The 13,332-nt window shown below is 47.2% G+C and overlaps 1 protein-coding gene across 1 annotated transcript in view; it reads left to right on the plus strand.

Annotated features, from left to right (window-relative positions):
- The window catches only part of LOC115081960 (zinc finger protein ZFAT-like), a 276,750-nt gene that overhangs the window by 173,762 nt on the left and 89,656 nt on the right, over positions 1–13,332 (plus strand). Inside the window, 1 exon segment of the mRNA XM_029586200.1 lies at positions 7,832–7,955. Within this exon segment, the coding sequence (XP_029442060.1) occupies positions 7,832–7,955 (124 nt within the window).

The raw sequence follows: 13,332 nt of genomic DNA on the forward strand, positions 1-13,332 counted from the left end.
TACACACCATCAGAGTTCCCATGGCCATTCCAGCAGCAGAGAGCTCCCAAGCCCCAGCCGGCTCCTTAGTCAACTCAGAGGAAGGGGTTTTGACTGGGCCATAGAGAGCATAAGCCAGTTGCGGGTACTTTGTATGATGGACCCTCCATTCGGGAGCAGGCTGTGGTTCTTTGCAAACCTGTTGCCCGGTGTAACCTTGGACCAGTGGGTATTATCCATCGTCTGCCAGGAGTACCCATTAAATGTATTGGGTTTCCCACCAAATTGCCCTACGTGCCCATCTTGTGGGCCGGTAGCGCATCAGGCGGTACTACAAATGGAGCACTCCTCCCTCTTAACAACCAGGGCAGTCAAGCCCGTACCACCAGGGCAAAGAGAGCAGGGATTCTACTCCAGGTACTTCCTGATTCCAAAGAGAACAGGAGAACTCCGACCCATCCTAGACCTGAGGGCCTCGAGCAAGTTTCGAAGAAAAGAAAAGTTCAAGATATTTCCCTGGGCACCTTGATCCCCCTTTTGCAAAAAGGGGACTGGCTATGCTTCATTGACCTAAAGGATGCATACACCCATATTGAAATTTTCCTTGGTCACAGGAAGTATTTTTGATTTGTGGTGGGGAAACAGCACTTCCAGTATCAGGTGTTGCTGTTTGGGCTCATGTCCGTTCCATGAGTTCACAAAATGCCTGGCCATATTGGCGCACCTCCGCAGACTGGGAGTGCATGTTTTCCCATATCTGATGATCAGCTGGTCAAGAGCATGTCTCAGGCAGGGCCATCTAGTCCATGCGCTTGACCGTTCGGGTGTTGGAGTCACTCAACTACCCAAAGACCCTTCTCAGTCAGTCATCTCAATTTGACTTCATTGCACCGTGTCTAGCAGGGCTCCAATCTAGGGCCTTTCCTCCGTGCCAGAGGGACATCGCTGTGGCGACCATTGCGACAGAGATGCATCAGAGCCAGCAAGTATCAGCTTGGCACATGTTGAGGCTGTTGGGCCACATGGCTGTGACCATTCATGTCACTCGCTTGACACGTATACAAATGTGTAGAGGCCAGTGAACCCTGAAGGCGCAGTGGCACCAAGCCACTCAGAGCCTCCAGGATTGCATCCAAGTAATCCCGTCTCTCTAGGACTCTTTATCTTGGTGCAGGTACTTTCCAATCTGGATCGGGGTATTTCCTTTGGGAGTCTCCCTACTCAAATTGTGCTAACAATGGATGCATCTACCCTGGGGTGGGGAGCTTATGTAGATGGGCTTGGCACCCAGGGGCCTGGGTCTGCTAAGGAATGTTCTTGTCAAATCAACTTCCTGGAGATTTGGGCAATCAAGTACGCCTATGGGCTTTCAGAGATCCGCTGTCCAACAAAATTGTCCTGATCCAGACCAACAACCAAGTAGCCATGTGTTATGTCAACAAGCAGGGAAGCACGAGATCATACCTCCTGTGTTAGGAAGCGGTCCAGATCTGGTCCTGGGCTCAGGGCAAGAACGGAGAACATGATGGGCAGACAGGCTGAGCTGATCCTTCAGACCCCACAAGTGGTCCCTGGACTAGGGGGGTAGCAAATCGAATTTTCTGCCTCTGGTGGAGCCCAGACATAGATCTGTTCGCATCCCCCTGCATCCGGAAAGTGCCTTGGTTCTGCTCTCTGTCCAAGTCAGATGGCAAACCAGCCTCTGATACCCTTTCCCATCGTTGAGGCAGGGTTCTTCACGATTCCCTTAGTGGCGAAGACTCTCTTGAAGCCTTGTGAGGGCAGAGGGACTATGATCCTCATAGCCCCACATTGGCCGAGAAAAGTCTGTTTTCCACTCCTGTAGGAGTTGTCCGTCCAGAAACCGATCAATCTGGAAAATTCCCCAGATCTCTTCAGGCACGATCAGGGTTGGCTGTGGCATACCAACCTCCGTGCCCTGTCGCTCACAGTCTGGATGTTGAGAGGTTAATCCTGCAGCCTTTGGATCTTTCCATTCTCCTGCCACTCATAAAAACTGCTTGGCTACCAAGGCTGGCTTAAAAACCAACTCCATCGGGGTTCATCTTAGTGTGATTGGCGCATACCACCATGGTGTAGATGGTACGCCCATTTCTGTACAGCCTATAGTTGTGTTTCTTGCAGGCCTCCCGCTGTCTTGGGACCACAACGTGGTATTAACTCAACTGATGAAAGCTCCTTTTGAGCTACTGCACACCTGTAACTTGAAGTACCTGACTTGGAAGGTCATTTTTGGTGGTGGTCATTTCAGCATGCAGGGTCAGCGAGCTTCTTAATGACATATCCACCTTATACTAAGTTCTTACATGACAGCATGATCTTAGTTACGTATCCTAAGTTCCTGCCTAAGGTAGTGACAGATTTCCATCTTAACCAGTCATTCGTCCTGCCAATTTTCTTTCCTTGGCCCCATTTTCACCAAGGTGAAAGAGCACGGAACAGTTTGGACTGCAAGTAAGCCTTAGCATTCTACCTGGAGTAGATAGAAGCCCATAGACAGTCCACCCAACTTTTTATTTCTTTTGATAGAAATAAGTTGGACTTTGCTGTTGCCAAACAGACACTATCCAATTGGCTAGCAGATTGCATCCCCTTCTGTTATGCCGAGGCAGGACTGAATCTTGGGGGTCATGTCAAGGTTCATTCTGTCAGAGCCATGGCAGCATTGGTGGCCCACTTGCAAGCAGTTCCCGTGGAGATCTGCAAAGCTGCGACGTGGAGTTCTCTCCACATATTCACTTCCCATTACCATCTGGATAGGGATGGCCGACGCAACAGTAGGTTTGGCCAGTCTGTCCTTAGGAACCTGTTCAAGGTGTCTCTCCCTATGTTATCAACAGCACCGGTGGTGTTTTGCCCGTTAGTGTCTGGTCCCCTTTTGTGTTGGGGAGCAGCCTGTAGCTAGGGACTCATCCATGTATGAGGACTACAATCCTGCTTGTCCTTGGAGAAAACAGTTGCTTACCTGTAACAGGTGTTCTCCGATGACCCGAAACTGCCCGCACCCATGGAGTTGGCTTTCTCCTATTTTTTTTTTGTTTTATTTTTATCTTAATTCTATGTTACGAGACTGAAGAGGGGACCCCATGTGGACGTATGGTATAGAGCATGCTGGGCCTAGTCAAAGTTTCTAGAAACTTTGACATAAGTTTTCAGCATTGGGCTCCATCTCATGATGTCACCCATGTGTGATGACTAACATCCTGCTGCCCTTGGAGAATACCTGTTAGAGGTAAGCAACTCTGCTGCTTCCAGCTGTGCTGCACTTGATAGGGATAAGTTCACTTAATACGAGTAAGTAGCTTTTGAAAACTGCTATGATATTTTACATTACAGGCATAACTCCTTTAAAAATTCACCTGTTAAAGCACCATATTATGTGAGACTAACACTGGAGAAAGGGAATACCCAGTAAATAAAGTTAAAATAAAAATATAGCAAACGGCCATAAAACAGTGTTTTGAGTCTCAAGTGTGGTACATTTGCTTAGGAAGATGAAGAAAGTAAAGCAGTACCTGCCACACTATATGGAGCAAACTCTATATAAACACCACAGAAAACAGTGATCCACTAATATATGATCCTATCAAGAACAGAGAAAACTGTTCTATCACTGTAAGTGAGAATTATTTTTCTGTTTAATTTATTAATATCTTGTGTCAATTTCGTTATCTTCAGTACCTACACACTAAGTGGACAATTATTTTTTAAAATGTTTAGAATACCATCTGGAAAAATTTTTTTCCAGAAGATCTTTTCTGAAGATAATGAAATTGACACAAGATATTAATAAATTAAACAGAAAAATAATTCTCACTTACAGTGATAGAACAGTTATCTCTGTTCTTGATAACACTATATGGAGCAGCAGCACATAGGAGAAAAAAAGATAAACTTTGCAATGTCCAACAGAAAGCTCAAACAATGCAGATTTGTAATGTAATTTAAAAAAAAAAAAAAAAAAAGGTGCTATGCTCTTAGTCGCCAGCTGTGGTGCACTCGATTGGAATACAAACTGAAAGTACTGCTAAACCAGCCGCATTATGTGAAACAGCAACACTGGGAAAGGGACTTTGCAGGCACCTAGCAAATAGTCAAAAGTAAAATGTATCAAAAGAGCTCAAAAGTTTGTTTTCAGACTCAAGTTGCACTACTCTTACTTAAGAATACAACCGGAAAAAGCTGAACAAGCCATGTTATATGAAGCAACAACAGCAGAAAAAGAGAAAAACTTTGCCAAGCAGATATGCATTGTAAATCCAAAAAGTTTTTCCAATTGCTTTTGAAATTCTGAGAGTTTAGAATTAGTAGTTTTGATATCCTGTGTGGCCACATGATTTTCAACTACCATATGCTTCAGAGTTTATAGCTCACCCAGGATCAAGAAAATGATGCCTCCATCTCTGTGGCTTCTTCTCTGGCAGGCCACATTTGGCTTTGCCCATTTAACAATAGTACCAGCTATAAATTTACCAACTTTACTTGTAGACATAGTTAGAACTCAAATCGGCAGAAAAAGTTTGTGAAGTATTAAACAAATACTTCAGTTCTGTGTTCACTAAAGAAGACCCTGGAGAAAGACCTTCACTGGTTAACAAGGGTGTGGATGGGGGCGGATTTAATGAAAACCCATTTACGGAAGAGAATGATTGGGAAGAGCTAGGAAAACTGAAAGTAGACAAAGCCATGGGGCCTGATGAGATTCATCCTAGGATACTGAGGGAGTTCAGAGATGTGTTGGTGAGTCTGTTGAGTAACCTATTCAATAGATCCCTGGAAACGAGAGTGGTGCTGAATGACTGGAGAAGAGTGGTGGTCCCACTTCACAAGAGTGGGAACAGAAAGGAGGCTGGAAATTACAGGCCGGTTAGCTTCACCTCAGTGGTGGGAAAATTAATAGAGACTCTGAAAGAAAGGCTAGAGAACTACCTACAATCTGATGGGTTGCTCAATCCAATTCAGCATGGATTCACCAGGGGAAGGTCCTGTCAGATGAATCTATAAAAAAAGCAAACATGTATCTAGATATCATCAAACAACCACTAAACCAAATGGACCTAGTAATTAATATTGAGAAAACAGAATTTATACATTTAGAAAGAAAAAAGACGGAGATCATTCAGAACACAATTATACTCAACAACAACCAAAAAATTGAGTTAGCAGACAAAGTAAGGAACCTTGGAGTAATAATTGACACAGAACTAAGCTTAAAACATCACATATCTCTAAAAGTAAAGGAAGGCTATGCTAAACTCATGGTGCTTAGACGACTTAAACCACTTCTAACAACTGCCAACTTTCGATCAGTACTGCAAGCGTTGATCTTTGCAAGCACTGATTACTGTAACGCACTCCTACTAGGGCTACCATACACTTCCCTAAGACCACTTCAAATATTACAGAACACAGCTTCCAGAATCTTGACCGGCAAACGGAAAAGAGATCACATCACAGAAACACTGAAGGAATTACACTGGCTACCCATTGAAAAAAGAATTCAGTACAAAACACTCTGCACCATACATAAATTAATACATAATGAAAATGCAGAATGGCTGAACACAGCCCTTCGCATACATGTCCCAAACAGAAACCTGAGATCAGCCAACAAAGCACTTCTTACTATCCCATCAATCAAAACAGCAAGACTAACACAGGTGAGAGAGAGAGAGAGCACTATCCCTGGCAGGACCCATACTATGGAACACCATGCCCTTGGAGTTAAGATTACAAAGTAACAACAAAACCTTCAGGAAAAATTTAAAAACAGGCTACTTTAAAGAGCCAGATCAAAAAGAGAAAGGAGAATAGCACCCAGGGGAATGCAGGTACAAACAAAACAATGGAACAACGAACACATAACCAAAATCAATATGTGTATTTTATTTGTGAACCAGTTCAAGTTTCAATTGTAGCTCATTAATAAAGGTTATAAATCTGATATAATAAGAAATGGACATGACTCATTACACTCACCAATTAATATTATTTACAAACTATGTTACCAATCCTTAATGGCACCTGTTAACTTAAAATACCATAGCATAATTTTTATGTGCCTTATTGTAAACCGTTGTGACGGTATCCACTGAACGACGGTATAGAAAAGTGTTTAAATAAATAAATAAATCTGATTGATTTGTTTGATTTGGTTACTAGAGAATTGGATCAGGGAAGAGCGTTCGATGTGATTTACTTGGATTTTAGTAAAGCCTTTGATAGTCCCACATAGAAGACTCATGAACAAAATGAGAAGCTTGGGAGTGAGGGCCAAGGTGGTGGCATGGATTACAAGGCGATAGCTAAAGCTCGAAGAATGCAGAGCTGCATAGAAAGAGGAATATCTAGTAAGAAAAAGGAAATGATAATCTCCATGTACAGGTCCTTGGTGATGCCTTACCTGGACTACTGTGTTTGGTTCTGGAGATCATATCTCAAAAGGGACAGAGACAGGATGGAGGTGGTCCAGAGAAGAGCAACCAAAATGGTGGGAGGTTTCCATCAAAAGACTTATGTGGAGAGGTTGAAGGACCTAAATATGTATACCCTGGAGGGGCGGAGGAGATATCATACAGACCTTCAGATACTTGAAATGTTTTAATGATGCACAATCAACAACAAACCTTTTCCGCTGGAAAGAAACCAATACAACTAGGTGTCATGAAATGAAACTCCAGGGAGGATGACTCAGAACTAATGTCAGGAAATATTTCTTCATGGAGAAAGATGGTGGACACTTGGAATACCCTTTCGGAGGAGGTGATGAAGACAAAAAACTTGAAAAGATTTTAAAAGGCAATGGATAAACACATTCCCCTCCCCCCTGGCAAGGGGGGAGGGGAATGTAGTAAGAGGCATGGAAGTAACTTGTCGGTGTGGTGGATACTACCCTTAACAAATAAGCCTTCATACTGTTGATGCAACTCCATCATTGCTCACTGCTTCAATGGCAGGTGAAAAGAGGAATTGGATTCAGACAATATCCAACAAGGATGTTGAATATAGTCTGGGAAAACAAGTTTGGGGGTAACTTGCTGGATGTGGTGGTTACTACCCTTACCCAGAAAGCCTGATGATACACTTCTGATGCGACTCCAATATTGCTCTCTGCTTCAACAGCAGGGGGTGAAAGGAAATTGGACTCAAACAGAAACCAACAAGAGCCCCGACCTTGGTGGTCTGAGTAACTGATAAGTATGGGAAACTGATAAATATGGGAGCTTGCTGGGCAGACTGGATGGGCCATTATGTCCTTTGCTGTCACTTCTATGTTTCTTAAGATATATAAAAATCTGCGGCAGAGAACTCCCCCCTGTGCTTCCATCTTTCTGGAGTTTTCGAGCACCCCCTTTTCTTACATTAAAATATTGTCTACATTCATAAGAATTTAGCATGCCTGTTTTTCAGTTCATTCCTATTGGTTCTTTCTAATTTCCTCTAATATATTCCTTATAGTTCTACATTTTCTTAGACTAAAAGGTCTGTAACCTTTTGCTATGGCCATGTCCTCTGTTTTTAAAATCTCCTGAAGTCTGTCAAAGTTTTTATGTTCTGTTTTTAATTAAGCGGAGATAAGATGAGGACAATAGTAGGTATTTGATCATCCACATGACAGCATCTTGATATAACTGAGAGCTTTTCTTGATGGATGTGATAGAGGAGGATCTATCAGAAACTTCAAACACTTGTTATGCTTAAAAAAATTAAATCAAAATCAAAAAGGTATATTTTGTAATGATTTTGTTTGTTCTAACTGCTGACTGAATAATTTCAAAATGTTTTTGGTAGTACTTCTGCTTTAAAATATTAGTTTGCTTCTGCTTTGCAGTTAGCAGAAGGGACAGAAGAATCATCTACCCAATATCTTCACATCACAGAAGCAGAGGCAGGTGTACAAGGAACTCAAGCAGCTGTAGCAGCCCTACAGGATCTAAGATATACATCTGATAATGGTGAGCAGAAGTTTAAAAAGAAATACTTGCTAAAGCAGCTAGGATAAAATGCATCTTGAATGGTGCATAATACTGTAATGTAATATACGGAATTATGCACCTTTAAAAAGTAAAGAACTGTAAAAGAATTACATTTGTTATATACTTCTATGGCTTCTTTTGGATTTTATACTTAGCAGCTAGCCTCTGCCTCCTGCAGTCTATAGGAGAGCTGCTCAGAGTATTTGAATTTTTATGAAAGATTCCACAGAGTACTAGAGTACTCCTAGGTGACCTCCTGCAGCACACTAAACCATAGCTAAACATAAACTAGACTAGCTCAGAGAGGCATTCTACAGGCCCATCCTCTCAAAACAACACTAAGTAGAAGAGCTCTTTCTACCGCTGGCCCTAAACTTTGGAACTCACTCCCATCAGACCTCAGGCTTGAACAAACAACACCCACCTTTAAAAAAAGACTTAAGACCTGGTTGTTCAACCAAGCATTTTCCTAACCCAATTACTCTAGTCTGGTGAACATCATGACGGTCGGCTATAGGCCCTGCAAAGTCAGTCCCAGCTATTATATTCACTGTTCTTCAAAGGATTTTGTATTTAAATTGTATTCTCCTTGTTTATTGCAAGATTTTATTTTTATTTTATATATATTTTTTTCCAAGTTCAATTCACCTTGTTCATTGTAAGACATTATTCTATATACTGTCATTTAAACTGTTGTAATGTAAACCGAAGTGATTAGTAACTCTGTTACTGGAACTTCGGTATATAAAACTGTTAAATAAATAATATAGTATTATACAATCAGTTTTCAAAAGGGTTAACAGACTAACTTTGGGAGTTAAGATGCTGAATCAGCTCCTTTGAAACCTTGAGCTAAACTGACTGCTTAAATTTAGATGCCTAGTTTCAAAAGGTGCTTGCATTTAGCAGACTAAAATGTAAGTAATCCCAAGGGTGATTTTAAGTTAGTAGAGGCAATTAGGCCCAAACAACTGCCAGCATGTCTAAATGGTATGAAAAAAAGTGTAAGGGCCAAAACAACATCCTTTAACAATGGAAAGCAAATGCTAATGAAGAAACTAAGAGCATAAGCACTGTTCCCTGTACGTACCTGGATCAGTCCAGACAGTGGATTATGTCCCCAATCCAGCAGATGGAGTCAGCACAAGCTTTGAGGGGGCGTATCCATATATACTACTACCCCCTCTGCAGGAGTTCAGTATCTTCTGACTCCAGCAGATGCGAGTAGGGGAATCAGGCTTCTCCTCCATTTTACTTCTTTCTCACTTCTTTTGCTTGATTATTTTGCTGCCTTTTTCTCTGGATCAAGTTTGTATCAAGTCTTGTATCAAGTTTAAAAAAAAAAAAAAAAAAAAAGAAAGTAAAGCAGGGTCTTTTCACCTTTTGGGGAGTGGCTTATCTCTCCTGTCTCTTTTCTGCAGCCGTGCTGTTTTCTTTGTCGTTGCAGCAGGGGTAAGTAACTTTTATTCCTCTGTAGTTTTTCTTCACAGCACAGCTCCTGGTGCCTGCGAAAGCCGGTGGTGCCGGCCTCTTCGTTTTTCTTCACTCACCCGCGGCCATTTTGCAGCTCCCCGTGGGCTGCTGCCGCGCTTGGGAAAGACTTCTGGGGCGGGTTGTGTGGCCGGGAAGGACCCCCCCGTGGCACCCCCCTGTAATTGCGGACAGCGGGCAGTGCGGGCCGCCCGGGCCCCCCCGCAGTGGCGCTTTCGTGCGCGTGGCCGCCCCCGAGGCTTTTGCTCTTTTTTTGCCGCTGTTTTTCATCTCTCCCCCAGCGATCCCGATGCCGCAGCCGTTGCGCTGTGCGGCCTGCGGCGACCCGGGGTCCAGGATTTCCCGGGAGGGCATCTGTGCACGATGCCTTCCCGGGGGGGAAGGTACCTCACAGTCCCTTACTGAATTTTCTTTTTTGCCCGGGCGGCGCGGGCCGGCCACTCCGCCATTTTTGGCGGGAACGGGGGCCAGCTTACATTCTGAGCGCCCGGAGGCGCAGGACACGAGGGAGAACGTCTCTCGGGAAGACCCTACAAGCGGGGGCACCTGTTGCAGGAGCCAAGCACCCAGAGCCAGGGAGCAGGAACCACGCCGCCCCTCGAAACGCACCCGGGCCAAGGGGACGGCATGCAAGAAGGGGATGATCCGCGTACCCTACGCCTCTTCCAGAGGGAAGAACTGGACGACCTCATCCTTCAGATCATTCAGGAATTAGATTTGGACCCTCCACCAGACCCGCCTGCTCCAGTGGCTCCCGCTGTCGTCACCTCCTCAAAGAAGGGAGATCCAGTCCTGGCGGCGCTTCGGCCGAGGGCTCGGGCTTTTCCTATCCATGACTCGTTTTTACAACTTCTCACCAGGGAATGGGACACCCCGGAGGCCTCCCTGAAGAGCAGCCGGGCGATGGAAAAGCTGTATCCGCTCCCTGAAGATTTTCTGGACCTCATCAAGGTCCCAAAGGTGGACTCCGCAGTGTCGGTGGTCACGAAGAGGACGACTATCCCAGTAACGGGAGGTGCGGCATTGCGAGACACACAGGATCGTAAGTTGGAGGTTTTCCTTAAGCGGGTCTTCGAGGTCTCCGCGCTGGCATGTGGGCGGTGATATGCAGTTCGCTTGCCCAGCGGGCTAGTCTCCTTTGGGTACAACAACTCCTCACGTCTCAGAATCTGCCGGCCGATGAGGCTGCCCAGGCGGATTGGCTGGAGGCCGCGGTGGCGTATGGGGCGGACGCCTCGTACGATCTTTTTCGGGTCCTCGCAAGATCCATGGTATCAGTAGTGGCGGCACGCCAACTACTATGGCTACGCAACTGGGCGGCAGATACGTCCTCGAAGTCCAGTCTGGTCTCTCTCCCCTTCAGGGGCAAGTTCCTCTTCGGGGAGGATTTGGATCAGATCATCAAGTCCCTGGGGGAGAACGCTGTTCATCGGCCGCCGGAGGATAGGTTTCGTCCATCCAGAGCATTTTCTTCTTCTCGGACCAGAGCCAGAGCGCAGCGGCGCTACAGGGCATACAGACAGGCGCCCGCCCGGCCATCCACCCCCAGGTCTCAGCCCTGGTGGCGCTCCTTTTGCGGGCGTCGGCCCGCACGCACTACTCCCGGACCCGGGAACCCCTCTAACAAGTCTTCACAATGATGCCAGTCTCGCCCACTCCTCTGTCCCCAGGATTGGGGGGCCTCAGGTCCCCAGGATTGGGGGCCGGCTAACGTTTTTCTACACGGAGTGGGCGCGGATCACCTCGGACCAGTGGGTCCTGGATACCATAAAACACGGCTACGCATTGGAATTTGTCCGCCCTCCGCAGGGAAGGTTCATCTTTTCTCCCTGTGGCTCGGACCTCAAAAGAAGGGCGGTGCAGCTGACTCTGGACAGACTCCGGGAGATAGGCGCTATTGCGCCCGTGCCCTTCGGAGAGGTGGGCTCGGGCCACTATTCCATCTATTTCGTCGTGCCAAAGAAGGACGGTTCCTTCCGGCCTATACTGGACCTCAAGGAAGTCAACAAATCCCTTCGAGTCGTTCGGTTCCGCATGGAAACGCTCCGATCAGTGATTGCGGCAGTACATCGGGGGGAGTTTCTCGCCTCCCTGGACTTAACGGAGGCCTACCTGCACATTCCCATCCGCTCGGACCACCACCGTTTCCTTCGTTTCAAAATCCTGGACCAGCATTTTCAGTTCATGGCTCTCCCCTTCGGATTGGCGACGGCGCCGCACACCTTCACCAAGATCATGATAGTCTTGGCTGCAGCCCTCCGGAAGGAAGGCATCTTTGTTCATCCTTATCTGGACGATTGGCGCATCCGGGCGAAGTCATTCGATCGTGGATGCTCAGCGGTGACTCGAGTAGTACGGTTTCTACATTCCCTGGGATGGGTAGTGAACTTCTCCAAGAGCTCCCTCACTCCCTCACAATGCTTGGATTTCTTGGGGGTGACCTTCGACACCCTACTGGGCACAGTTTTTCTGCGCCAGGACAAGGCTCAATCCTTGCGGGATCACACACGACGGTTCTCTGCATTGCCAGAGCCCACCTCCTGGGACTACCTACAACTCCTGGGAGTGATGGGGTCCACCATCGACCTTGTACCTTGGGCTTTCGCGCACCTCAGGACCTTACAGTGGGCGCTCCTCTCCCGGTGGAAACCAGTATCACAGGACTACCAGATGATTCTCCCGCTCCCGCAGAATGCCAGGGACAGTCTGGGCTGGTGGTTGGATCCGCCGAACCTGGCCCGGGGCGTGTCCCTCGATCTGCCAAATTGGGTGGTGGTGACTACCGATGCCAGTCTAGCAGGCTTGGGTGCAGTATGCGATCGAAGTGTCACGCAGGGGACGTGGTCCACGGTGGAGGCGAAGTGGTCAATCAACCGTCTGGAAACCAGGGTGGTCCAGCTAGCTCTGCGACATTTCCTCCCACTTCTTCGGAACCGGGAAGTCAGAATTCTATCGGACAACGCTACCACCGTGGCCTACATCAACAGACAAGGAGGCACGCGCAGCCCGCAGGTAGCACTTGAGGCGGCGCTGCTGATGCAATGGGCGGAGCGTCATCTCGTCCGGCTAGCGGCCTCGCACATCGCCGGGGTGGACAACGTCCAGGCGGACTTCCTCAGTCGTCAACTGCTGGACCCAGGAGAGTGGTCTCTCTCCGACAAAGCGATGCAACTTATCGTCCATCGGTGGGGGGCCCCCCACCTGGATCTGATGGCGTCTGCTCTCAATGCCAAGGCTCCACGCTTCTTCAGTCGCCGGAGAGAGCGCGGCGCGGAGGGAGTGGATGCCCTGGTCCTTCCGGGGCCCCCACATCTTCTGCTCTACGCTTTTCCACCATGGCCTCTGGTGGGCAGGATGCTCCGCAGAATAGAAAGCCATCAGGGGACCGTGGTCTTCGTCGCTCCGGAATGGCCCAGGCGACCCTGGTTTGCAGACCTTCTACAGCTGGTGATCGACGGGCCAATCAGGCTGGGGCACTTCCCCCAGCTCCTACATCAGGGCCCGGTATTTTTCGAGCAGGCAGAACTCTTCTGTCTTGCGGCCTGGCTTTTGAGAGGCGCCGCCTCCGGTGTCGGGGCTACCCGGAGGCGGTAGTATCCACGCTATTGCGGGCACGAAAAACATCGACGTCGGCGGCCTATGTTCGGGTCTGGAAGGTGTTCAAGCTGTGGTGTACCAGCCAGGCCACGAGACCCGCTAAGGCTTCTGTACCTCAGATCCTTCAGTTTCTACAGGCGGGAGTGGAAAAAGGGCTCGCCTATAATTCACTACGGGTTCAGGTGGCCGCCCTTGGTTCGCTGTTGAGCGATGGGGGCTCTCTTCTACAGCACCCTGACATTGCTCGTTTTCTCAAGGGTGTCAAGCA

This window comes from Rhinatrema bivittatum, unplaced genomic scaffold, assembly GCF_901001135.1.
Source record: "Rhinatrema bivittatum unplaced genomic scaffold, aRhiBiv1.1, whole genome shotgun sequence".
NCBI lineage: Eukaryota > Metazoa > Chordata > Amphibia > Gymnophiona > Rhinatrematidae > Rhinatrema > Rhinatrema bivittatum.